This window comes from Corvus kubaryi, unplaced genomic scaffold (assembly GCF_017639235.1).
Source record: "Corvus kubaryi isolate FWS band 111438036 unplaced genomic scaffold, C.kubaryi_AGA036_p1.0 138, whole genome shotgun sequence".
Taxonomy (NCBI): domain Eukaryota; kingdom Metazoa; phylum Chordata; class Aves; order Passeriformes; family Corvidae; genus Corvus; species Corvus kubaryi.
In genome coordinates this window covers 202,189-225,840 of record NW_024580672.1, presented here as the reverse complement: position 1 = coordinate 225,840, position 23,652 = coordinate 202,189, and the positions used below count along the sequence as shown (strand labels likewise).

Below are 23,652 nucleotides of genomic sequence, written 5' to 3'. Positions count from 1 at the left end.
TCTCCAGATGTTTTACAGTTGCTGTTTGAAAATGTTCCATGGCAGGCACAGAGACTGCGGGCACAGAGCAGTAACCCCTTGATGTGGTAGTTGTGGTTTCTCCTTGCAAAGACAGGAAGGTGTATGATCCTCTCTGTTCTGGGACTCTGTTCTGTCACAAATGGTGTGACCTTTAGCACATCACCTGCTCTCAGTTTCTTTCATCTTTAAAACTTAGCCAGTAAGCCATGTAGCTGGATGGCCACTTCAGCAGTCTCTGCAGAAGCTCCCCACACTGTAGCTGAGATGTCTTTTTGGGATAATTGTGAATACAAGCCAGATTTAAATACTTTCCCAATGCAGACTGTTTGATTGAATTTCCTCTGCTCGCAAACACAGATTTCATTTGATTCTAAAAGATTTCAGACAGTCATTGGTGCCATGCCCCCTTGGCTGAAGAATCCATTCTCCCTAGATCTCTGTCTGACCTTTCCTCTGTGTCTCCATTCGATGGAAATTTCTCACTTTACCCCTTAGCATATTAAAGAGCATTAGTATGCTCCTAATATCTAACTTGTGTCTTTTTTATCTCTCTATATTGGTGTTTCTGCTGTGGATATAGTTAATGCTTTGTTACCCAGTAAATCAGAATACCGCTGCTGTCAGTCTTCCCTCTTTAAAAAAAAAAAGCCCAAACCAAACCCACCAAAAGCCCTAATCTATGCAATCATTTCTGGCAGGGTATATTGGTAGGGTTTTTTCTAATCATTCTGATTACTTTTCTCTCCCTTCTGTGCCTGTACATTGTGGTGGGGTAGAGAGAAAGGAGAGCTGTGCATCTCCCAGGCTTGGGTCCCACTCATGCAGCCAAGGAGGCTGCTTGGGTGTGCTTTGGCAGCACAGCACAGCTCCTGCCTTCATTGCCCTTCTGAGGATTCCTGCCATCAGGCCTGCTTCTCACCTTCTTGTTGGGAGATGTGCTGTGTCAGACTTCGCACTTGTTCCTGTTGGACGTCATTTCAGATAAGTTCTGCAGCCTTTCAGGATGATTTCAGCAACAAATTTCTGCAGTGAGCTGATGATTCTTCCCAGCTTGTGCCATCTGTAAATTGACCCAGAACGCACTCTAGCCCTTTATTCATCTGCATCAGGGATATCCATAAATGAAACATTCAGTAGTTTCAGGTCCAGAGAAAACTGCAAAACCCCATCTGATAATGCTCATTTCTATTAGTGACTATTGGTTTAATAGTTTGGGAAGGCTTAAGTTTCCAGCCATTTCGTGTTGTGTTCAGCTAGACCTAATTTTCCTTGTTTATTCATAAGAATGTCATGTTAAGCGGCACTAAAGCCTGACTAAAATCAAACTAATCTATGCTCAAGGTCTGTTGTCTGCCAGTGTAAAGAAAGTATGGAAGTAAGGCCTGATTTGTTCCTGACAAGTCCATTTTGGTTGTTACTCATTTTTTACTTTCCTCCTTTTGAATAATTTGGGTTAGTTTTCCACGATAAGAAGCTGAACCTCCAATTCTGCAGTTATTCCTTTCTTTCTTTTAATGATAGACACTAGATTTTCCCTTTTCCAGACTTCCATTGTTGTACTGATTGTGCATGGCTTCCCTGTGTTCCAGCTTCTGTTAAATTCATCTGCTGGGTTTTTTCCTAGCACTTTCAGATGTTAGTGGTGGTGCTAGCTCAGGAGTTGTTAACAGTAGTAATTGGAGGGCTAAGGATGGATTAAATGAAACTGAGCCTCTCGCCTGTAGGTCACTGCTTTGACTGTAGCCAAAGATGGGTTCAAGTGTGTCAGTCTCATTTTTCAGATGTCTGGATTATATGTGAAGTCTGTTGATGACTTGAACTGGCATTACAAAATAAAAGCGTACAGCAGTAATGAAAGACACTGTTGTTTGAAATCTAAGCAGTGAAACCAACAATTGGATGAGTAAGAAAACAAGCAGTCTAATGCTATTGGAGTGCATTTCCTTGGAATGCCTTATCCAAGATTCACTTGCTGGTGGCCTTTCACCAGTGTTGTCTTCTTTTTCTATAATGGGCTGTGTTTTCAGATGTAGCAGCTTGGGCAGAGCTAAGCCTAAATGAGATGCTTACATATTTTATCTGGATCTGTACAGAGTGTTTTGTGCTTGCCAAATTGAGCCATTGTTGCTATGTTTTGTAATATATTACTTCAAAGTTAATGCAGTAAATCTGGTAAGATCCTCTGCCAAGTTTTGGCAAGTGTAGAAGGAAATTAGGGAAACCCAGTTCCACTGAAGGCATAGGGTGAGGATAGCATATTCAAATCTGTGTCTCCAGCATGTACTATTCCAGTTGGCAAGAGCCTTTGGGGAAGCCTACATATATATGTGAGAGGTATTTGTAAAGAATTGAAGATATGCCAAGGCAAGCTGGACCCATATTCAAGACCAGACTTTATACATGGTGTCACTCTCATGCAGCAGTCCTGAAAGCACATGCTGGAGAGTTCTCAGGTTTGCAGTAGGGGTTTTATTGAACAAAACCTCTCTTAACTAATGTGGTGCTACATTCAGTTTAGTTAGGTGTTCCCCTTCATTATCTGTTTTCCTACAAACCTGCATGATTTTTTGTTTCTTTAATTGTAATACATAATTGCATTGTAGATCTTACTGGGGCAAAGCTGGATATTTCTGCAGGACACAGCTGTAGCTATAGTAATGAAGGAGGCATTGTTGATAAAGGACATTACTTAGATATTAGGGGTACAAATGTGTATCATGCCCTGTTCCATAGTGTTGAACTGTGGCTGTTAACTTCATGTTCCTGTTGTCATTAGTAGGGCAGTTCATGTCTCCCAAAGCAGGATCTGAGCCAGCTGCCCCCTCTGCTCTGCTGGGGAATTCAGTTCCCTGCAGTTTGCTGTGCAGTCGCTGGGACAAGCACTTTTTGAATCTGTGTGCCTTTAGAGGTGGCTCTCCTCACTGTGGTGGAGGAGCTTTGTGCTGGTACTTTTTAGATAAAATCAGTCCATTTAATCCAAATTACTTGGACTTTTAAGCAAACATGACTGATTTTGCCTGATGGAGAAGAACGCTCACAATCCTCAGGTGCTCCAAAAAGGCAGCCAGCTGGGGTGCAAGCCTCCCGGGATGAGGTGGGACCAAACACCTGGGAGTAAGCACTGGCTCTGTACCGTGGGCTGCTGTGTGCTAAGTGGGTGTCTGCTGGCAGCCAGAGGGGTAGGCCTGGGAGGAGGGATGGACTCCCTGGGAACTACTTCGAGTCCAATGTGAACAGCCAGACTGCTGAGAAAGTAATTCTTTTGCTATGTAATTGGCTTTGTATATACTCCTTTTGTGTTCTCAGTGTTGAGGCAGACACAGAGCAGAAGCTCATGTAATGACGGGGTAGGGCTTGTCTGTCTCAGGGTTAGGCCATGTAGCAGTACCTTGGAAGAACTGCAGAGGAGGGACAAACACAAATCTCTACTAATGGACAGTTACATCCCGGGTTTGTGGCCTTGCTTTGCTGCCCTGACCGACTGTCTGACAGGTCAGCCAGCCATTGCCAGGCTCTGCTGGAGTATGTGAGGAGGAGAGCTGCAGGAAAATCAATCCTTGAAATAGTTTGGAATTACTGATTTCTCCCTTTCTCCCATTTCCTAGCTGTTTAAAAGTAAAACATCTTTTAACACACAAGGAAAACATCTGATTTTCAGTTTCACAAAATTGCAAACAAAGGTTCCATCCTTTTAAAGCAATTGACCTTTTTTTCTAATATTGTCAGCACACTGAGCTTTAGGTAGTTAACGTTTTCAATGTATTTTTCCAAACATGATATAGTCTCCATTTTCTATGTAGAAAGAATAACTCTTCTGAATAACTAAGACAATAGTTATTTCCACTCCTCTCATTCTCTTCTCATTGCTGCTTCCCTTCCCTCCCCACCAAATTACCTCACCGAATGTTTTATAAAAGCTGTATTTAGATTGCAGTCTGTAGAGGAGAGAGTAGAAAGCACTCAGTAGCTCTGCATTCGACTTATCTGGAATTCTCCATGTAAAAAAAATAAAAACTTGTTTCTAAAAGCAATATAAAATTAATGGATATGATTGGTGAAAAATGATGTATTTTCTTACTTCTGGTGTAAATATCTTTTCAGCCAAATGCATTTCCTTCTGAGACATGAAACCAATCTAGCGAGATGGTGCTGAACAGATAGTTCTCCAAATCAAACTCCTCCTTTTCTCCTAATATTTTCATTGCAGCGAATGAGAAATACGGGTCTGCCAGTCTGCCTATTGAACTATCTACTGCAGCTTAACTGCAGCAAGGAAGCAGTAATCCTATTGTGCTCTTCCAGCAGTCTCCTGGGAAGCAGAAGGCATTGAAATTACTGAGCTGTTGTCCTATCCCCTCCTCACCTGTCTTTGTGGCTGTAAATATAGTGTCTGCCTGTAAATAACAGTTTGCTGCACCTTTAAGCACGTTCCCTAACAAGAGGCAGCGATTTACTGAGGTGATAAGCTGTAACTAATACTAGGGTATCATAATAGGTAAATAGATTAGCATTGTGCTTCTCTGTATTTTGCTTTCCAGGGAGCCGCTGGCTCCTGCACTCGGAGGTGCTTACTGTGGCACTTTGCACGGCGCACAGTACAAGCAGGCAGTGCAGAACTGCGGCTCCCACTGCCGCCGTGGGTGCAGCTGATGAAATGCATTAGTGCCTCTGGGGGGTAGCACTGATCGCACACCCTGGCTTCTTTACTTCTTCTGGTCCCTGGCCCAAAAAGGATTGTAATGGGCTATACCAGTCTTCAATCCCATGGCTATAAAATGACCTTTGAGCTGCATCATCAGCATCCATCGTGTAACATTTGCAGATATGCCAACATAATTTGTTGTCAAGAAGTATTAAGTGGTGTGAGCAGCCTGGGCATGATTCATGGCTTCCCCCAGCTCAAGCCCCTTGATTTCCTAATGGAAGGGCCCCAGCACTTACAAAGCAGTTGTGATGCTGCTGCTGGGTGATGGGCACTCATGGCTATGAGGGATGAGAAGGTGCCACGGAGCGAGCAGTGCAGGCCTTTGTTTCTGTACTGCCTGGCAGGTTTTCAGCACAAAAGGGTCCTTGTAGGAAAGGAACAGTACCAGGGGATGTGGCCGGTCCTAATAATTGTGTCGCAAATCTTGTGATACTTGGCATGTTCTTAAAGACTTGGCTCCTAGAGGCAGGGGATTAAATAACAATTGCTTCCTTTCTCTTTCAAGCAAGGCTTAGCTCTGTGGTTGCAGAGAAATGCTTAAAATGTGACTTGGGCTGACTGGGAAAAAAAAAATTGCCTTCCAGTCTTCTCTCCTCTCCTTGTCCCCAGGATCCCAATGTGGATGCATTGCCATGTCTTATGATTTTTTTTTCAATGAAAGACTTTAAAACTATTGGAGGAATCCAGAAGGACATACAGTGTTGCCAACTTTGTGTGTGTGGGAGTATTTATGAGTATTTTAAGGAGAGGTCGGTCACATTCTGTGCTGAGGCACACTCTTGCCATGTCTGGTCCTCTTCAAAGAATAGAGAAACAAAAATGGGACTGGGTAGTAGCAAGCTGAGTATCTCTGAACTGGTTTTTTTCACTTGCTTCCTTAGGGAAACCCCTTGGGCTAGTTGTAATTGAATTTTCTCTTATTTTCAAATCTGTGTTTCTTCTTTTCACAAGTGTGAAAGCTGAGGCTGTTCATGTCTGTGTTGGTTTCTTAACGCAGTCGTCATTAGCAAATCAGTATTGATTTATTCCTATGGAAATAGATCAGTGCTAAAAGTAAAACGCAATCCCATTAAGAGTGATACAGGTTTTGCAGATGGAGAAAAGTAGGTCAAATATTGCACCAATCATCCCAGAGAGTGTCCCTTTAAGCCAAATAAATGTGTGAATACACTTAAACTGTCAGTATGTAATTTGACTGCCATTATTCTGCATCCTTTTGCATAAGCTAGCAGAGCCCTCTGTGACTGAACTGGGGTTGAAAGAAAATGTCAATTTTGGTGTACTGACAGGTTGTATTTTACACCTGGGCTGCGTACAGGGTTTCTTGGCGGGGGGGGGTGTGCACATTCAAGGATTCTTCCTTTCCTCCCACTGCAACAGTTGAGTTCAACTTAAGCAGGAAAGCCAAATCATTGTATGCAAGGGACATTGTAGCAATGCAGCAGAGGAACACGATTTAAATCTGATCATTAAACTGCCGCAGCAAGAGGCTGCGAGAGACGGTGTGGATGGTCCATCTGCAAAATCTGTGCTCCTGTTGTACAAGGAGGAGGGGCGGAGGGGGAGAAAAAGCAGCTGCTTGGCTGTGCTGTGAGAGGGTGAGACTGACTGTTGGCACCATCTGTAGCTGTCCTTTGTGCTTGCTGCTTTATCTGTTCATTATAGTATGATACTGAAATTCTCGTGCTTTGAGTGTAAATGAGTTGAGATACGCCTAATACTGTCAGCATAAAAAGCAGTAACTAAGTACACTAAAGATGAATAGTGTAATCTGTAAATTCATTTTGAGTTTGTTTCATCTTGCTTGAATAGCCCAGGAAGTGATGTTCTCCAGAAGCCAGCTGTACCAGATGTGTGTTGGCAGGGTATGTATTCATCTTACCGAGCAGAGAGCAGAGCAGTGAAAGTGGATGGGGCAGGAGAGCAGGGAGGCTGCCCTGTATTTTCCAGCAGAAGAGAGCAGACTTCTTTCGAGGGAGGATAGAGCAGGTCAGAGGGGAACTGGTAACTCCTGAGGTGGCTACAAACAGGTTTGTTTTCAGTCCATGCACAAGTACCAACACAGGGTAGAGAGTGATTATTATACATGGTACATGAGTTGAAATGTCCCAAGGGAGGAAAGGTTGAACCTCTCCATAATGAATGCTGTGATAGGGATGAGTAAATTTGCTAGGTTTTTTTACTTGCAGTCTCTTAGTTTCTAAAAACATGAATCCTCTCCAGATAACTTGTAGAATAAAACCATCCAGCTTATCTTGAGGACCTCTTCGTTCTTTGATGGTTTACATTTTCGCTTTATAAATCTGTGTCCTGGATATTGGTAATAATAACTCATTAAGATGTTTTCTTATCTTCACCTCACCAAAGCAATGCTCTCATTGGCATATTCCTTTTGCAGGAGTTACACTGCTTTTTTTTACAAGCAGGTTTGGCTTTTGTTTGCAGATTCATGCCCTCAGATCCATTGGGTTGTTGCTTTTTATCTTACTTGTCAAGTGCACATAGGTGTGCAGAAGGAGCAAGTCCCTTCTCCCATCACAGCCTCGTCTAAGATGGATGATTCCGTAGTAATTACACTCGGCTGTGAAAGTGCTCAGCATCCACTATTACTCATCCACTATTACTCTGTGATGGCTGCATTAAGTGCTCGGTAGAACACTTTGTTCGTGTTTCCCGAGCTCAAGTGGCTGTGGCGCAAGGGAAGAAACCCTGTGAGGCAGGAATTTGTATCTCCAGGCGGCTGGAAAGGGGGAGGGGGGCCTTTGTCACTGGCACATTAGTAATGATATGCCAGGGATAAAAGGTGAGTATAATTTGATCAAATGCTTGTTGACAGATTCCTTGGCTAATAGAGAAGCAGCTTAGACTGACACTCATTGCTGGAACATTTCACAGAGCTCGGGGGAATGCTTTTTGTAGGCTACATGTGAGGCTGACAATTTCCGAGTGACCATGTTTAGTTACATAAAGAAATGCTGTCCCCTTTTTGTCACAGCAGAGCTCTAAAATGCCTCCCTAAACACCGCTCTTGACCTTCTGCTTGATAAATGCAATAAAATTACTACCTCTTCTTTGTCCAAATGTGTGATTAATTCACAGCAATGGCCCAGGCTCTAAGTGTTTTTCTTGTGTGGCCATTTAACTTGAGAAAATCCAATTGTTTCTTGTACTGAAAAACCATACTTGTGTGTGTTTTTGGTAAAGCAGGTTCCTTTTTCTCCCCTACAAATATGACTTAACAGTCTCTTCGGAATTTGTTCTGTGTTAACAGTACATGTGAGTAGCTACTGGGAAAAGAAGGTGGTATACCCTGAAATGATGGTTTGCTACTGCTTATGATTATGTTATTCAGTGAAAAGACAACCATTAGAAAATTAGGAATGAAAACAGAAGCCTCAATTATAGAGAATTCTGCATTTGTCTCTTTTAAACGAGCAAGGCTAAAATTACATCTAGGGCTCTTACTACTCTAAACCGCTGTGGCAGCTTGGGTTTTCAGTAGTCTTCTGGTTCTCACCCACCCGTGTAATCTGTTGATTTGTGTTCAGTTCACAACACCTCAGGAAGGCACTTAGTTAAAAATTAAACATGAAGCACTTTTTTGTTCCAAGGGTTTTATAAACCATCCTTTAAAGAAGAAAAAAACCCAAGCACTTGAGAAGTTGATTTCTTTAAACTGCAGGATTTTTCAATTAGTCTGCACTTTGGTGCAGTGAAGCTCCTCCCTGTGTCGTCATACCTGGCTGACTTTTTACCAGAGCCACTTCTGATGCTGGAATTAAATAGGCAACTTTGGATGGGTGTTGCTGGAGACTTTGGTGGGGTGTCTCAGCTGGGTGTACTCATGGGAGCCAGGTTTCACTTGCAGTCACTTTCTGGGGCTCTGCTTACTGCAGAGTAGGTGGTTTCTCTAACAGGGCCTGGTCTTTTCTGACTGTGGGTGCATAAGGAAGAGGCCACATTTTCAGGAATAATGACCCCTTTCATGTCTTTAGTAGGAATTGCAAGCTCTTCTTCCCTCTAAGAAATCTCTGCATCTTCGTAGTTCATAACCGTGATTTTCCTGTAAGCACAGAATACCCGCATTGACTACAAGATTAGGCACATAAAGGAAACACACATTTAGGGGTTGTTCTGGGTCAAATATAGATTTAAATGCCTAACTTTGTGTCCATACATCATTCTCCTGTTTATCTATTCAAGACTGGTAGCTCATAGCAGTTTTGGAAATTAATTCATGCACATGGGTTTCTCTCCAATTAATCTTTTGAAAAAAACCCAGCCAAACAGAAATCTTTTTCTTTGCTCCCCTCTGTAAATGATGTCTTCTGAATGTTTTTGTTATCTTTCTATTAGTGTGAAATGAATTATTATGCATCTTACTTCACTTGTAACAGCTATCCTATATGCTTTTGCTTCATCTATTGTTCGTCTCTGTGCTGCTCAGCTCAGACAAGTTCTCTTGTGCCTCCTGGGCTATGCAGAATGTTTGTAACTTGCATTAAAACATTCTAATGATAGTGTAGGGCAATTACAGACTCAGTTTGATAGGATAATAATGTGAGTGGTGGGTCGTGGACAAGCTGTGCACTCCTGGTGTTTGTCTGTTCAGCTTGTGACTCCTGTTACAGTGGCTTGCACCTGCACTGGGCTGTGCTGGTTCCTCTGATGTGTGCTCACTGTCATTCGTTCTGTTTGCACAGCACTGCTTTCATCGTGGTGTGAGGAGCTGGGACGGCTCTTGCTGCTTCGCCACCAGAAAAGCCGGCAGAACGATCCTCCTGGGAAGCTCCCCATGCAACCCCCCATGAACTCTATGAGCTCCATGAAACCCACCCTATCTCACAGGTGAGTGTGGGCCCAGCCCGCAGCAGTGCAGTCTGGACAGCGTGTTGTGTGACACATCTGTTACCTGAAGTGCTTGTTACCGCTGATGGGGGGGTGACACTGCTTCACGCACTGCTCAGCACTGCAGACAACAGGGTATCTGTAATTACAGCAAGCACTAAATAAACTCAGATTTTCTCTTTGCTATTGCCCCGTGCATAGTGAAGTGACACTTCCATCTTCAAATCTGCGCTCACATCAAGTAGGCTTGCTTTCAAGCTTCAAGTTGTGCCCTAGAGATAAACTTGTACATCATGTCTCTCATCAGACACTTGCCTGATGTTTATTTAAATACAACTGGCTTTTCTTGACGTTGAAAACATTTCACTGATGTTTTAAATATCATTGGAAATGTATTGCATGCAAAGCAATTGTTCTGTGGGTGTAGCCATACATTGGAGAATGTCCTGTACGGTCTTGTATCAGGTGAGGATCACAAAGCACTTGTGTTGATTTAGAGAAAACGTGAGCATTAAAGGACACTATAAGAAGATGATGTGAAGGCTTTGATTACCAAATTATGTGGGGGAGCACTATTTGTATTTCTTGTCTGCACAGCCTAGGTCAAAGCAAAAACTGGAGATTAAGTGTAGACAGGATCCTGTAGACAGGATTAAGCATTCCTTCCATGCTTTATGTTTCTAGGATTTTTTTTGCAAGGCCTTCTTTCCCTCAGCATCCCATTGAAGAAATCACAAATAGTATAAATTTGTTTTAGTGTAGAGTATTTTTGTTGGTAAAGGATTATGAGAGTGTAATGAGTCTAAATTCCTTGTACCTAGGTTCCACGATAGCCTAACTTGAACTTTTGTGTTAGAATGGAGCTTAGGGATGTCTTTGTACCGGTGCATTTGCATACACAAATTTGTCTGAAAACAACTTTTGGGGTTTGGGCTGGATTTTTTTTTCAATATTTTTGTTGCATTTATGGGAAAACCATGCAATCGCTATGCCTTTTATTTTAGCCCTTGAGAATAAATAAAGTCCTTTTTTTGAAGTATAATTAATATATCATGACTGGCTTTTCAGAGTACCTGGATTTCCTCTTTTTTAGTTGTTTATGAAACGACTGATTGTAAACACACTTAACAAAAAACCCACAGAAAACTTAATGTTTTAAAATAATTTTACACTTGGGAGAGGCTTTTCAGAAGACAAAGTGGAATTAGTGGCCGATCTGCAGAGAATGTGGTGCAGTGTATGTACTCTCTTAGGTGTAGTTTTGTAGTTTTTAGATGCCTGATTCTCATTTGACCTTTTAGCCTCTGTTCCTCTAGAGTCTATAAAGTAAGACTATCTCACAGGAGCTGTGTGCTACATTACTATATAATAAATAAGATAGGCTCAACTCACTTCTTTTGTGGCAGTTTTCCACTGAAACTGTCACATGTCAAAAAAAAAAACCAAAACTTCCTTCTGCTAAACCTAAATACCCGGCAGTACCGGGTCATGCAATGTTCTGCCTGGAGTAGAGCATCCTGCCCAGTATTAAGAAGTTCCTGCATATTTCTCTCAAGTACTGCCTTTGAAATGCTCTACTGGGGAAGACACGGGGAGTAATTTCTAAATTACTGCTCTTTACCTATGAGATGCCCCTCTAGAAACAGAATTTCCGTGGCATAACTTCTTATCTACACTAGCTGCAGCAGCCTCTTCGGGATTTGGAATACTTGCATCACTGCTTTGGTGTGTGCTGTTGTCTGTAATTTAGCCATAATGTGACTGCTCAAAATCTCTCAGGTGGTACATTAGAATGAGACATCCTGTGCCTCTCCAACTTCTTTTTCCACCTAGAACTGTTTATTTTCATGGATGTTTTATCATCAGTCTATAAGACAGTAGCGAAGTATGGGGTGAAGAAGAATTGAGTTTTCTATTTGTTTTAATTAAACAAAAGATGAAAAGCCATTAACATCACAAAAAGTGATGAAGCTGTTGATGAGGCACCATTTGTATTTGCATTAGATGACATTTGGATCAAAAACTTAATATTAAACTTCACAGTATCTTATCTCTAATCCACAAGACATTTCTGTTAATTCAAACAAAAAAACCATAGGCTTTGTATTTCCTAAAACAATTAACGTAGCCAGCTACTTCAAGTTTTGTAAAAGAACTAGATATTAAATTATAGAGCATATTCAAGAACCTTACTTAACAAAGGCAATGTAGATATATGTGAGCTGCTGATTATCACTAGACACACAATTAAATCCTTCCCCTGCCATCAGATGATCCTGAGTACTCCACTTAGAGCTTTTTCTGCTGTTCCTTTTACTAGCAACAAAATTACCCAGAACTCTAGTCAGGGACTAGAATCCTGATGTAGCTGGTATTACAGAAACACAGCTGCTCAGTCTCAAAGTTGAAACAGTGCTCAGCTATTTAAAATAAATTCTGACTCAATAATGTATCACAAGAATCCAAATCTAAGGATTCATATTTAATAAACTATGGGCACTTACACTAGAAGTAATTCAGGTCTGGCCTGTTTCTAAGGACAATCTTTGATTTTTAAAAAGTTAATTGAGCTATGAGAGAAAACTGAAGTAGACTGATCAAGGAGGGCTTTCATAGTGTTACTGTTGGTTAAATGCACTTACAGAGAGCAGAATATAAGCCATACAAGGATGTGCACACATGCAACAAATGCTTTCAGAGTAGGGACTGTATTGTGCTAATTTCTTCTAAATTTAGTTTTTCATTTACAGAATGATAAAGTGTTGCATTTAGAAAAAAAATCAGCTAAATACCTACTGTCTAATGTAGGGCAGTTGGTTGGATTGCAAACTCCTGTGTTTTGTGAGCAGAATGAGCACTGGATTGTCAAAAAGAACCTCCTAATCTTACCTCTTTTTTAAGTCTTTGCAGTCTAATAGCTCAAACTTGAGTGTGAGATTTTTATTTATTTTTGCCTTAGACCGTTTTATTGATTCATGTGAGTAAACTTTACTCCTGTATTGAAGGACCAGTGTAAGACCTATCCACCTCCTTAATCCTGTATAACTTCTAATTAAAGTCCTACTTAATGGATTTATGGGGAACTTAAGGAGAGCTGTTAGTCCTTGGGGTAGCCCTTCTGCACAGGAGTGAAATTTCATGCTTTCTAGCTTGCAGGGCATAATGTAACTTCTTTATGTTGTAGTTTTCCAATCTGACATAATGTCTGTAATAACAGATACTACTCAAGGCGGCTGATTTTTGAATTAATTTAAGGTCTTTGGCAAATGCTGTTATGTAAGTACAAATTATTGTCATTATACACCTCCGTTGCTTTGACAAAGTTCCTATTTAACACTTTATTGCCTTAAGTGGTGGACCTGTGCATGTGTGTCAAATTGAATCTTGGTTGAAATGGGTACAGTTTCAGTCAATCCCAGCAGGAATTGCACCCTAGTTCACTTTAACGTCAGTCTGACCCAGGCAAGCCCGGGGGGCTTCTCATTTCTAGCACAGCTTGTAGTAAAGCTTATTTGTCAACAAAACCACTTAAAAATAGACAGCTGTTAGTTGCAGTTCAGTGTTTTTTCATGAGCATCTGTAGGGTTCTTATTGTCTTCACTCTTGCTCCAAATTTTGGTCTTATGTATTAATTGCCAGCTGTCTCACAGTTAGTGACCAAAGGGTGGTAATGCCTGTATAGCACATCACAATTGATGAAAAATAGGAAGATAATGTTACTTTTATCACAAATTACCTAGTGCCAAAGGTTTAGAGAAAATTGAACAGTAGATGAAATGAAGCATTAATTCTATCTTACAATAGATGTGTTATTTATTATCACTAATGTTTTATGTTCAGGCAATCATAAATACCTTTTAGTGGTTAGATTTGCTTTACAAGAGTGCTTGTTTTTAGTGCTTGTTTTGTCCTTTTTTTCTTCCAATTTAAATTTGACTAAGAGCTGAACTTTCAAACATTGAATGGAGCTTTTGGAAAAGAATGGTAGTTCTGTCTGAATTTTTGCTGGGTGATGAGGACTGGGTCTTGCATTGTTAAGAATCAGGAGTGAAAGGGTTAGAACATACTAGTACAGTATCAGAAGTTCTGTAAAGGCTGCTGCCTTTTCAATTTTGCATCATAGGCTGTTTTGACCAACAGTGATAGTCACTTTAAAAATGTCTGGATGAGGTCAGGTGCAGCATGCTTTTATAAAAACAAGCACATTGTGCATGTTTTATACATCAGTTTGAAGTAGGGGGATTGCTCCATTATGTGATGTGGCTCTGGCATGCAGGGACAATCTTTGCAAAAGAATTCATAACTCTTGAGGTAAAAGATGAAATTGTTTCAAAGCTTTTTCATCTTTCTGGTTGTGGAGTTGTGAAATAAATATAATTAGGGACTGAACAGATGGTAAATCCTAATATAAAACAATATACCCAGTAAAGAAACCTGTATTACTTCTGATTCTGCAAGAGTAGCTTTGCTGTTTTTTCTGGTTTCCTTTTTGTCAAGAAATGTTAAAATTTACCTTCAAGAGAAAATAAGGGAAGAGTTCAGAATCAAGAAATGTTTTTGCAGAAGTGCCATTTCTTAAAGAAAAAAAAAAGGAAAATTTCTTCAGAACAGTATGCTTATGTTCTAAGCATTGCAAAGACAAAACTAATTACTAACTGCTCCAAAGTATTGTCCCAAGAGTTGTTTGTTCGTCTTGTCCTCTAAGTGAAACTACTGATACAAGTTTTATCACATACACTTACGGGGAGGAGGTGGAAGAAAACCTTGAGCCTGTTGAAGCTAAAAGCAAATGATGAGTACCTTCTCCTTGAAAACTGATAAGTAACCATTAGCTGTTAATAATTAAATATTGAATATTTCCATGTGAAAAATCTGCATTTCATTTTAGTTTGTGGTCAGTTCTTATGGTAATAGGAAACAATAATGGGGAACTCGTTTTCAAAGATACATTCTTTACATGCTTGGTAAAAGGTATAGGATAAGGATCATCTTTTCTTGTGTGTACAGCACCTTGCACAGATGTGGAAACAGGTCTTCTTTATTGATTGACGAGTCAAAGTAAATGCTGTTGTAATAAGACTAATATGTAGCAGGACTACTATAATTTTGTGGGTATTTTTTTTTTTTTGATAAGTAAGTGTAATTGGCTATATACTCTATTTTTTCCTCTACATGTTGTAGCTGTTGTAGTCTTATGGTTTTAGTTTGTGATTTTTTTTTTTTTAATTAAAAAGTGCCAGCTGATAAGCTTACTTTATAAGTAAGCAGTAGGCAAATATTATTTAAGGTATGTCTGCTGACTGAGGCAAAATCTGATCTTCTCAGGCTTTGTGCTGGCTATGTTAGTTTTTAAAATATGGCAACAGCTATGAATAGACTGGTATCCTTCTCATGTTTGGGCCATATTGAACAACTAATTCCTGAAAATGTCTGGTCAATCGCGATTTACTGTTCAGCAATAATCACAGGGGTATCATGCTCTTTGCATGAGGTCTGCTCTCAGAAGCAGATGATATGTGCTGAGTCTACATGATTTTCCTCTTCGAGCATATTGGGATGGTACCTTCTGTCACTTGTTCTCAATGAAACCAACTGATTTCTGGTGGCAGTGGGGTTCAAAATCATTAAACTGTGGCGGCACCCCTGGTTTTCAACTATTTTGACTGTCAGCACGGTAAGTGTTTGGTGACACTGAAAGCTATACTTTGCCCAGCTCTTTGTTGCTAAACTCGTTAAAATTACTGGGAGTCTTTTAACTGAATTGAACACCTTTGGATAGGGAACATCAGAACTGAGTCAATGCCCTTCAACCTCGCCAGCGTCAGGTCCACCTGTGAGGTTTAGCAGTCCTTTCCAGGCACAGAAGGGCTGGGGGAGGGCCAGCCCGTGGTTCAGCACAAGGCTGAGTTCAGTGTGAGTAGCTGTTTTCTGGGTATCCGTGCTGTGAGCATCGCGCTCCAGCCTGCCTGCCAGGAGGTGACATGGCTTCTAAGCAGGGAGGGAGCTTGCAGTCTGGCACGTAAAAATTACTGACATAAAATATGGCAAATACCTTTCTCTTTAAAAGATTTTTTTTATATTTTTGGATAATTTGGCAACCGGAACACAGATGTATATTCTGTCTAAGACTTGATATTTTTCTTGATGCCTTTTCTTTACATTTATCTGTTATTCATTCACTTAGATGAAAATGTCACCCTCCACAGGATTTCTCTGTAAATAGATTAGGAAAGGAGTGAATTCCCGGTGCTCAATTTTGTCAATTGTTGTATTCCTGCTACTCCCGTACACTTGGGTTCTCAAGTCTCACAGAATCCCAATGAGAAGAAAAGGAAATAGTCATTACTATTTGCAGTGATGGAGGGCTTTTCTAATGATTTCCTTATTAAAAAAAAAAAAAAAAAAAAAAAAAAGGTTAGCAATTCGAGCTAAGACACTCCTGGCTGGTTTTCGCTAGAAATGAAAACAAAGCCTGCTCGGCAGACAGAGCGCATCAGCAACCTGGGCAGATGGGTCGGTGACATCAATTAGATACTGGCAGTGCTTTTAGCAGGAGTCGGTGGCTTCTTCCCATGAAAGGGCTGCTCCGGGGATAAGGAGTAGCGCACCAGCCGGGGCACCGTCTTGAATGTCCTCATCTCCACCAAGCCGGGAATGCGGGGAAGGTACCCCAGCCTGTTCGTGCTCTCAGTTCCCACTTACCGCGGCAGGGCAGCCGCGATGTGACGGTTTGTTTGCCCGTGTCACTGTGTCACCAGCAGCATTTCCAAACTACTCTGACAGGCAGCCAGACCGCGGAGACGGCTCGGGGAGACGTTTCTCAGACCTGCCCCTTCGCCGTCGCTCCCCGGCCAGGTCACTCCCTCAGGCTGCCCCGGCCCTGCCCTGCCCTGCCCTGCCCTGCCCTGCCCTGCCCTGCCCTGCCCGGCCCTGCCCGGCCCTGCCCTGCCCTGCCCGGCCCTGCCCGGCCGCTCCATCCCCGCCCGCCCCGCTCCGCTCCGGGCGCTCCCCCTGGCCCGCCGGTCCCAGCCCGGCCGCTGCCGCCCCTGGCCCGGCCGCTGCCCTCAGAGGGTCGCAGGGCTGTCCCTGCTCCCCGGCCAGCCCCGGAGCCCCCAGCCCGGCTCGCTTCCCGTAAGTTGCGGCGGTGCTGTGCTGCCCCCTCCTCCCTCTCTCCCTCCCTTCCCGCCGTGCCTCTCGAAGAAAGCGGTTTTTTTCTGTTGTCGGGGAGCGTAAATCAGCTTCATCTAAAATCTCGGAAGTGCAAGTCCATCACATCTTCCTCCGAGCCGCCTGCTACACCTTGCGTGAGTCAGACTGCAGAGCTCCCGGTGCCCTTCTTGCTGTGCGGGGCTGCTCGTGTTTCCCCCTGTCTCAGAGGCAAAAGCAGAAGTGGAATCTGCTCACGCTCTCAGCGGTTCCTTCCCCGGTTGTTGTAGCAGTCGCTGACCTCCAGGCACTATGAATAAACAGCAAAGCTGGGAACAAAAGGAGTCTTCTGGCTGCCATTATCTCACATTAACATAGCAGACGCGCTGCGGTGTGAACAATGCGAGTCTCATTCGCCGATAATCAGCGAGTACCCAGGCATTTGGATTACCAAGGCAACAGGCAATGGTAGAATACTGGGTGGGTGTGTTTTTTATTGTAAAGGAGCAGTCGGATATGGAAACCCAGGTATATTGATAAAGCAGAGCAGAAGGAATGCCTGGTGGCAGGGGGGGACTGAGGGCTGGGGATTGCATTCCGACACACGTGAGATAAATAAGACATGGATGAAGCAGGTCTGTGCTGTGAGATGCAATAAAGATTAAACTGCATTTGTCAAGCTGAAAACGATCATAAGATAATTTCAGCATTTTGAAAAAGGTAACAGGTGGCATGTTAATAGCAGGGCTGTTACCGGTGGATTTTGTAACTGTAATCTGGGCTATAGTAATGCGTTGCATGGTCTACTTGTGTGACAATAGAACTGGGTGTGATGGTTTAATCTTTTTTCCTTTGATCAGATGGATGCTGTAGTCCCCATGTCAGACAATGTAACCCCTTCTGCTTCTTCGAGGCAGGAGTGGATCTCACGAGAATTTTTGTTTCTTACCTGCATAGCTGTGATCGTTTATTCCACATGGACAGAAATAAGTTGTGTTATCTCTGTATCTTTGCATGCGCACACACATGTGTGTGAACATACATGAAATCTGTAGTGAAGCAGGACTGTGTGTGAATGCAGGGGAGATGTGGCTTTTTTCAGGTTCCAAAACTTATGAATTAATCTAATTATTTGGCCTGATGCATTTTTCTAATTTCAGGAGTTAAAATCAGATGCAGTAAGTCTTGCTGAGCAGCATGAGACTTGCAGGCATGGCTCTAAGTGATGACACTGAGTGTAGAGTAAGGCGCCAGGAAGCACGGCAGCGAGCATGTCACAGCCTGATCTGTAGCAACCCAATGTGAAATGGAAGGCAGCATTCCCTCCTTGTGCAGTCATAAGTCATCCAGGCCTCACAGGCCTTGTCACAACTATAAAGAAAAAGTTAAGGGCTTTCAGCTTCCAGAGGTACTTTGTATCACCTGCTGAACTGCCATCTCGATTTTGCTGTCTCAGCCGCCACGCAAACGGCTGTATTATGCGTATGTGTGTGGCTGCATGAATGGTTATTATAAACGTATGTGTGGATATTGAAAAGAGCAGAAGCAGGGGGGTGATAGCCACCTGCTAGCAGCAGGTGCCATCCAAACCACTGAGCTGATAAATGGCTTGTTGCTTTCACCTTTTGACTGCTTCACCTGCATCTGCTCACCTAGAAGGGGTTCAGAGTCCTTCTGTGTTCTCATACAGTTTGTCAGAAAACAGCCGCCTTCTTTTTACAGTGAATTACAAAATTTCTAACTGCTTTCAGTCTTCTTTTTCATGGTACAAGCAACATCCAGTACTGAAATGCTTGAGGTAATTCTTGATAGAGAAATGCTGTGCATTTGAAGTTGGAAGAATCAAAGCTTTCCAAAGGGTTAGAGGACATAGTGATCTAGTTGGGAAGAGTGGAGAGAGTCAACAGACTTGAGAAATCATGATTGGATATTTTGTGGAACTGTGTATTTTCTTTGTAAAATCTGGATGTTTGTAGTCACGCCATTAAGAAGCAGAGGGAAATAAAGTCTTGTAGAATACTTCGGCTTTTTTCATTTAAACGTTACATAAAAACACCCACTGATTTGGATGGGATTGTGTTTTACGTGTTTGTTTAATGAAATGCAGGATGATGCCTTAATTTACGCCAATACAATTTAAACTTCTTCAAATAATAATGCTAAATAGAGGAATTTATTTGAGGAAGGTATGAATCAGTCACATGAATGGCATCAGTCAAAAGCTAATTCTTGCTAGCCATCCAAAGTCAGTATTAGTATACAGACTGGCTACATACACCACCCTCTTGCTTTCCTCATCTTCAATGGAAACAGTTTAGGGTACCTGTACACAACATCAGCTTTTGCTTTGGTTCACGTCAGTATGTGATGTACGGAGGTACTTCTTCTATGTTTCCTTTACAAAATGTTGTATATCCTTGCTGACTATAAGTGGTCTTTGTGTTCTTCCTGTGTTGGTGTCTCCTGGCTCTGCCATTTTCCTCTGTGTGAACAGAGGACAAATTGCACAGATTGGTTTACACAACCTACAGAAAACACAGCACAAAAGGTCAAGGGGTAACTCTGTTAAATTTTCTGGTTTGTTTTTTTTAATAGTAATATATTTAATAGTAACTGTCAGCTAGACTGAAAACTAATGTTAGGTGTTCAAGTTGAAACACATTGGCCAAGCACTGTAGGTCTATGAAGATGGTCCATGTATCTCAGGCAGGGAGCTGCTGGCTTTGTTTCCCTGAGAAAAAGCTCAGTGAAAAATGAGAAGTCGGTTTTTTCCTTCTAAATGTCCAGGGATTTTCAAAAAGAAGATAAAAGATCTCCAGAATGTTTTTGATTGGCAGTAAGCAAAAACAAATTTTGGCTTTCAGTTGTCACAGTGGGGTTTTCTTGAATTAATACTCAAGGCTGAGGATATTTTCAGTGGAACTTCGACCAAAAAGGGGAAAAAAAAAAAATCTACTTGATCTGTAACTTATGAATAGGTTGTCAGGGATTCCTAGTTTATTGAGGCGTTAGGTTTACATGGTGCAGTGCAAGTACTGAATTTGAACTGCCTTTTTGGTATGAAATACTAAAATGCTTCAGAAAGGACTTAAGCTATTTTTTTCCCCAATCTTTTTTACCAGTTTCTAGTGTTAGGTTCATGGTGGTGCCCTAATCAAGAAGGTTTGCAATCTGAATCGATATTAATAATTGAAGCTACATGAGTAGCTTTCACTCAAGAAATCCAAGAAAAACAAAAACTAAACCTGGACGAACAAAGTTGAGCTGCCTAACTTGTGAGACAATACAGGCATGAAACTCATGTCTTGGTTCTTCAGTTATCCAGGGCTTTCTTGCCTGCTCTGGTGGTGAGATTTGTGATATTTTTCTACTGTAGATGCATGAGGTTTTAGGGGGAAAAGAGGGGAGCAAGGAGTCTTGTTTGGAAATTGTTATGGTTTCGTTTGTATTAAAGTAGTGTCACCTAGAGGCTCCAACCAAGAATACAGGCAAGGGGTGCTGAGCACCCTGAGCACTCATCTGTGTAAGGTGCAGACACAGAGAGGTGCTGTAGGGCAGGAACAGATCAGCATCCCTGCTTTGGGCTGCATTTTGAGTGTTCTGATTTTTGGCCATGTGTTATTGCAAAGATGTGTTGGGCCTGTGTCATTCTCTGACACCTCACACCTTGTCATGAGGTGCTCTCCTCGCAAGGTGTCCATAGGTGACAAAATAAGATGTAGGAGAAATGGCAGTCAGTTTTACAGTGGCAGTTACCTGCTCATCTTGGTGTCAACTGAGAAAGTTAGAGTTGGTGGCTTTCAAGGTTGGTGTGAATTCCATGTGTGTCAACTACCTTCGGGTGGGATGACCATGCTTCAGAGATGTTAAAGACCCCTGCAAAACTGCAAAGCTGGTTTGAGGGTAACAACAGAAAGTAGCCGCTGAAGGCCCAGTTGTGGGAAACTTGATATCAGTGGTTGAACTGAGAAGGTTTTTTTAGATAGCATCTGGTGTAGTAGTTCGTAGATTTACAGTGTTTAAAACAGAGATAGATCCTTTATGCAGGTAGTATTTTAGACACCTGGCCTTCTCAACAAGCGATGTGGAAAATCACCAGGAAAGTGTAATTCCAGTTTTCACCCTCCTTCACAATACGTAAAGTGCCAGTGTTCTAGGGATGCATGCTTCACTAAACCATCTGAATCTTTCCTTCCTCAAGGAAAGACATGTAAACAGACTATCAGATACATATACAATTGCTTTAGTGACAACATAAGCATATTTAAAATACAGCAAATAATGCCACAAATCATGTATAAACTACAGTAATTCACTAGTATTAATTTGCTCTACAGAGGTCACTTGTTATTAAGCAGTTTTTATTAGAATTAACTGTCAGTCTGTGTCTGACATGAGGTCTGTAACTTTTCCTAGAGACTGGGTATCTGCCTAGTACTGGGATTAAGAGAAGCTTTTTAGACCTAACTACCAATGTACTTCTCCAACATGAGAAGTTATACTGCTGGTGGGTTCAGTACATTTGCCAGTAGCTAAGAAATCCTTCCTCATTGCTTGATTGGAATTTTGCTACATCACAGTAGCAAAACACTACTTTGAGAGATAATTTCCCTCCGTTCTTCCTCTTCACTCTGTGGCTTCCTCTGCTGTTTGGCCTTTAATGCTGACCAGTAGTATGTATAGGTTCATTAGCACTATTGTAAATTTAGTCAATACTCTTTTAGTGGGCTCCAGCTGAGCCCAAACTGACTCACTGCCCTCCAGGGTGCAGTGAGAGACTTAATTACCCTTGTACAGTTCAACAGGAACAATGTCATGGGCAGCATTTCGCTTTGGCTGAAGAGGTTGAAGCTTCTTTCTCTACTGGCTGCCATTTCCAAGTTTAAAGAAAGGGATTTCAGGATAATTCACAGCTCTGTATAATAACGGGGGAAAACCACTGCTCTTTGCAAATGAGGATTGGATTGGTCATGTTTCATTATAGTACTTACATGGATTTTCCTTTGATTGTGGGAATATTCTTTTGAGTTGCTTTAAGGACAGAAATGCAAGTTGAAAGAGTGGAGTGGAGGGACAAGTAATCCTCTAGTTGAGTGGCACAAGTTTCAGCATCTCCTACTGCTTGAAACCAAGGAAGCCTTCATGTGATGGAGGAAGGGTGGGTATTGTATCCAGTATGGCAGAAGTCATACTCAGACATGCATGTAATTGGTGATGGGCCAGAGTAAATGCTGGGGAGTGCAAACCATGAGATTGCCATGGATTCCTCGTGGGGTAACTAAGGTGAAATTTGAGGGATGAGATTTAGGACAGTAAGTGGATATTAGGCTATTTAAGTTCATGTTCTGCAAGGCACATCTATCACTGTTTCAGAATTGCTACAATTTCTGATACCAATAATGTTTGAGAATTAACACTGGGTTAATAGGGATAGTCGCATGGTTCAATGTGCACTGTGAATATTTCTCAACAAATCTGTAGCTGGTCTCTTTTTCTAGCTTTTTTGTATGGTGCTGGAGGCTTTATTATATGTCAACAATATGGTTTCTTGAGGTGTCACCCATCTTAACTGTAATACAGTAAAAATTGAGTGATTTACTCTGTATTTATAATTAGGATGAAGTGATTATATAGTCTTTGAGAACCCAGTGTAGCCTTCCACTGAAGAAATGATCTGACTCTACCACTGAAAACTGTGGAGGAATTATAAATGAAATCTCTTCTGCATAACGTAAAGGAAAAAGATGGGCAAGAGAAACATGCTTAGGAAGCAAAGAAAGTGAAGTAATAGTTATAACTTCTTAACAGCAGGCTAAAGCACTGCTTGCTCAAAGTTGAGAGTGTGTTTACAAACCCAACGGTGTATTTGCATTAGAAGGATCTTCAGTGACTCTGTGGTTTGATTCCTGCCTGTCATTACCCTTCTTATTTACTCATTCATTTGCAAAATATTTGCTTTGTTCCTCAGGTTTCATTACCTGTCCACAGCACATCGGTGGGGAATAGAGAAGAATGTCTGCAGTGAGTCCTTTCACTGTTTGTGTCACGGAGAGAGCTTCTTTGTAGTTACTGAAGTATATGAACATTCACATGTGCCATAAATATCCAAACAAATCACAGAGCAGACATCATCAGAAACAGTCAGAGAAGGAAGTAAAGTAGGAGGCATCATTCAGAGCAGGATAAAAGAGGAAATCTTAATAGCAGTCACAAATTCTGGGTTAGTCATCATTTGTCTCCATGCTGGTGGAGGGACTTGCATTGCGTCACTTGCAAGTATTAGTCACTGAAGCCATTGTCTGAGCCTCTGAGTGAGAGGGGCAAGATTCTAAGAGAAAATATTTTAAGGAAACATGGGCTAGCAGGACTTAGGGATTGCAAGGTGTTCAGTATGCCCTTGTTCACACACTGGTTTATACGGACGCTGTCAATGTAAACATCACGTCAGGCATCTCATAGAGAATTACTGTTTTCCATTAATTTTCTCTAATTATTTGTTAGGGGAAATTATTCTTTTCTCTAATTTAATTTTTTGTGTGATTTTATTGCTTTATTGAATTAGGGTATTTTGAAGCAAATAGGTCAGTTCAAATTCACAGTTATGGTCTAATACAGTGCTGTTGTGCTGGCAGAGCATTGTGGAATTTGTTTGAAATTTCCTAGCTGTTTGTGAAATGTATTCACTGCTTCATTTACACAGCTGCTGTTGTTACATTATTTGTTACTTGGGACAGAGGCAGTTTTTATCACACACGTGTGCACTCTGTGTGCGGAGCAATTCCTGTTCTTAAATGATTCACACTTGGCATTATTACCAGGCTAAAGAATGAACACAGAGGTAGTCCTTGATTTTGGCTAACAGCACAAAAGGAAGGAGAAGTGGCCCAAGCCTGGAGTACTGTCTGGGGTCACGGGAGAGTGAGAAGGCTTTG

The 23,652-nt window shown here is 41.7% G+C and overlaps 1 protein-coding gene across 10 annotated transcripts in view; it reads left to right on the top strand.

The window, feature by feature from the left end:
- ZMIZ1 (zinc finger MIZ-type containing 1) overlaps positions 1 to 23,652 on the top strand; it is a 294,507-nt gene that overhangs the window by 233,993 nt on the left and 36,862 nt on the right. For 9 of the 10 annotated variants that reach the window (XM_042018528.1, XM_042018525.1, XM_042018532.1 and 6 more), the window contains one exon: positions 9,430 to 9,574. In XM_042018528.1, coding sequence (XP_041874462.1) covers positions 9,430 to 9,574 — 145 coding nt within the window. Of the gene's footprint in view, positions 1 to 9,429; positions 9,575 to 16,760; positions 17,201 to 23,652 lie in introns of those variants that run through there. The other variant, XM_042018531.1, reaches the window with a different exon arrangement.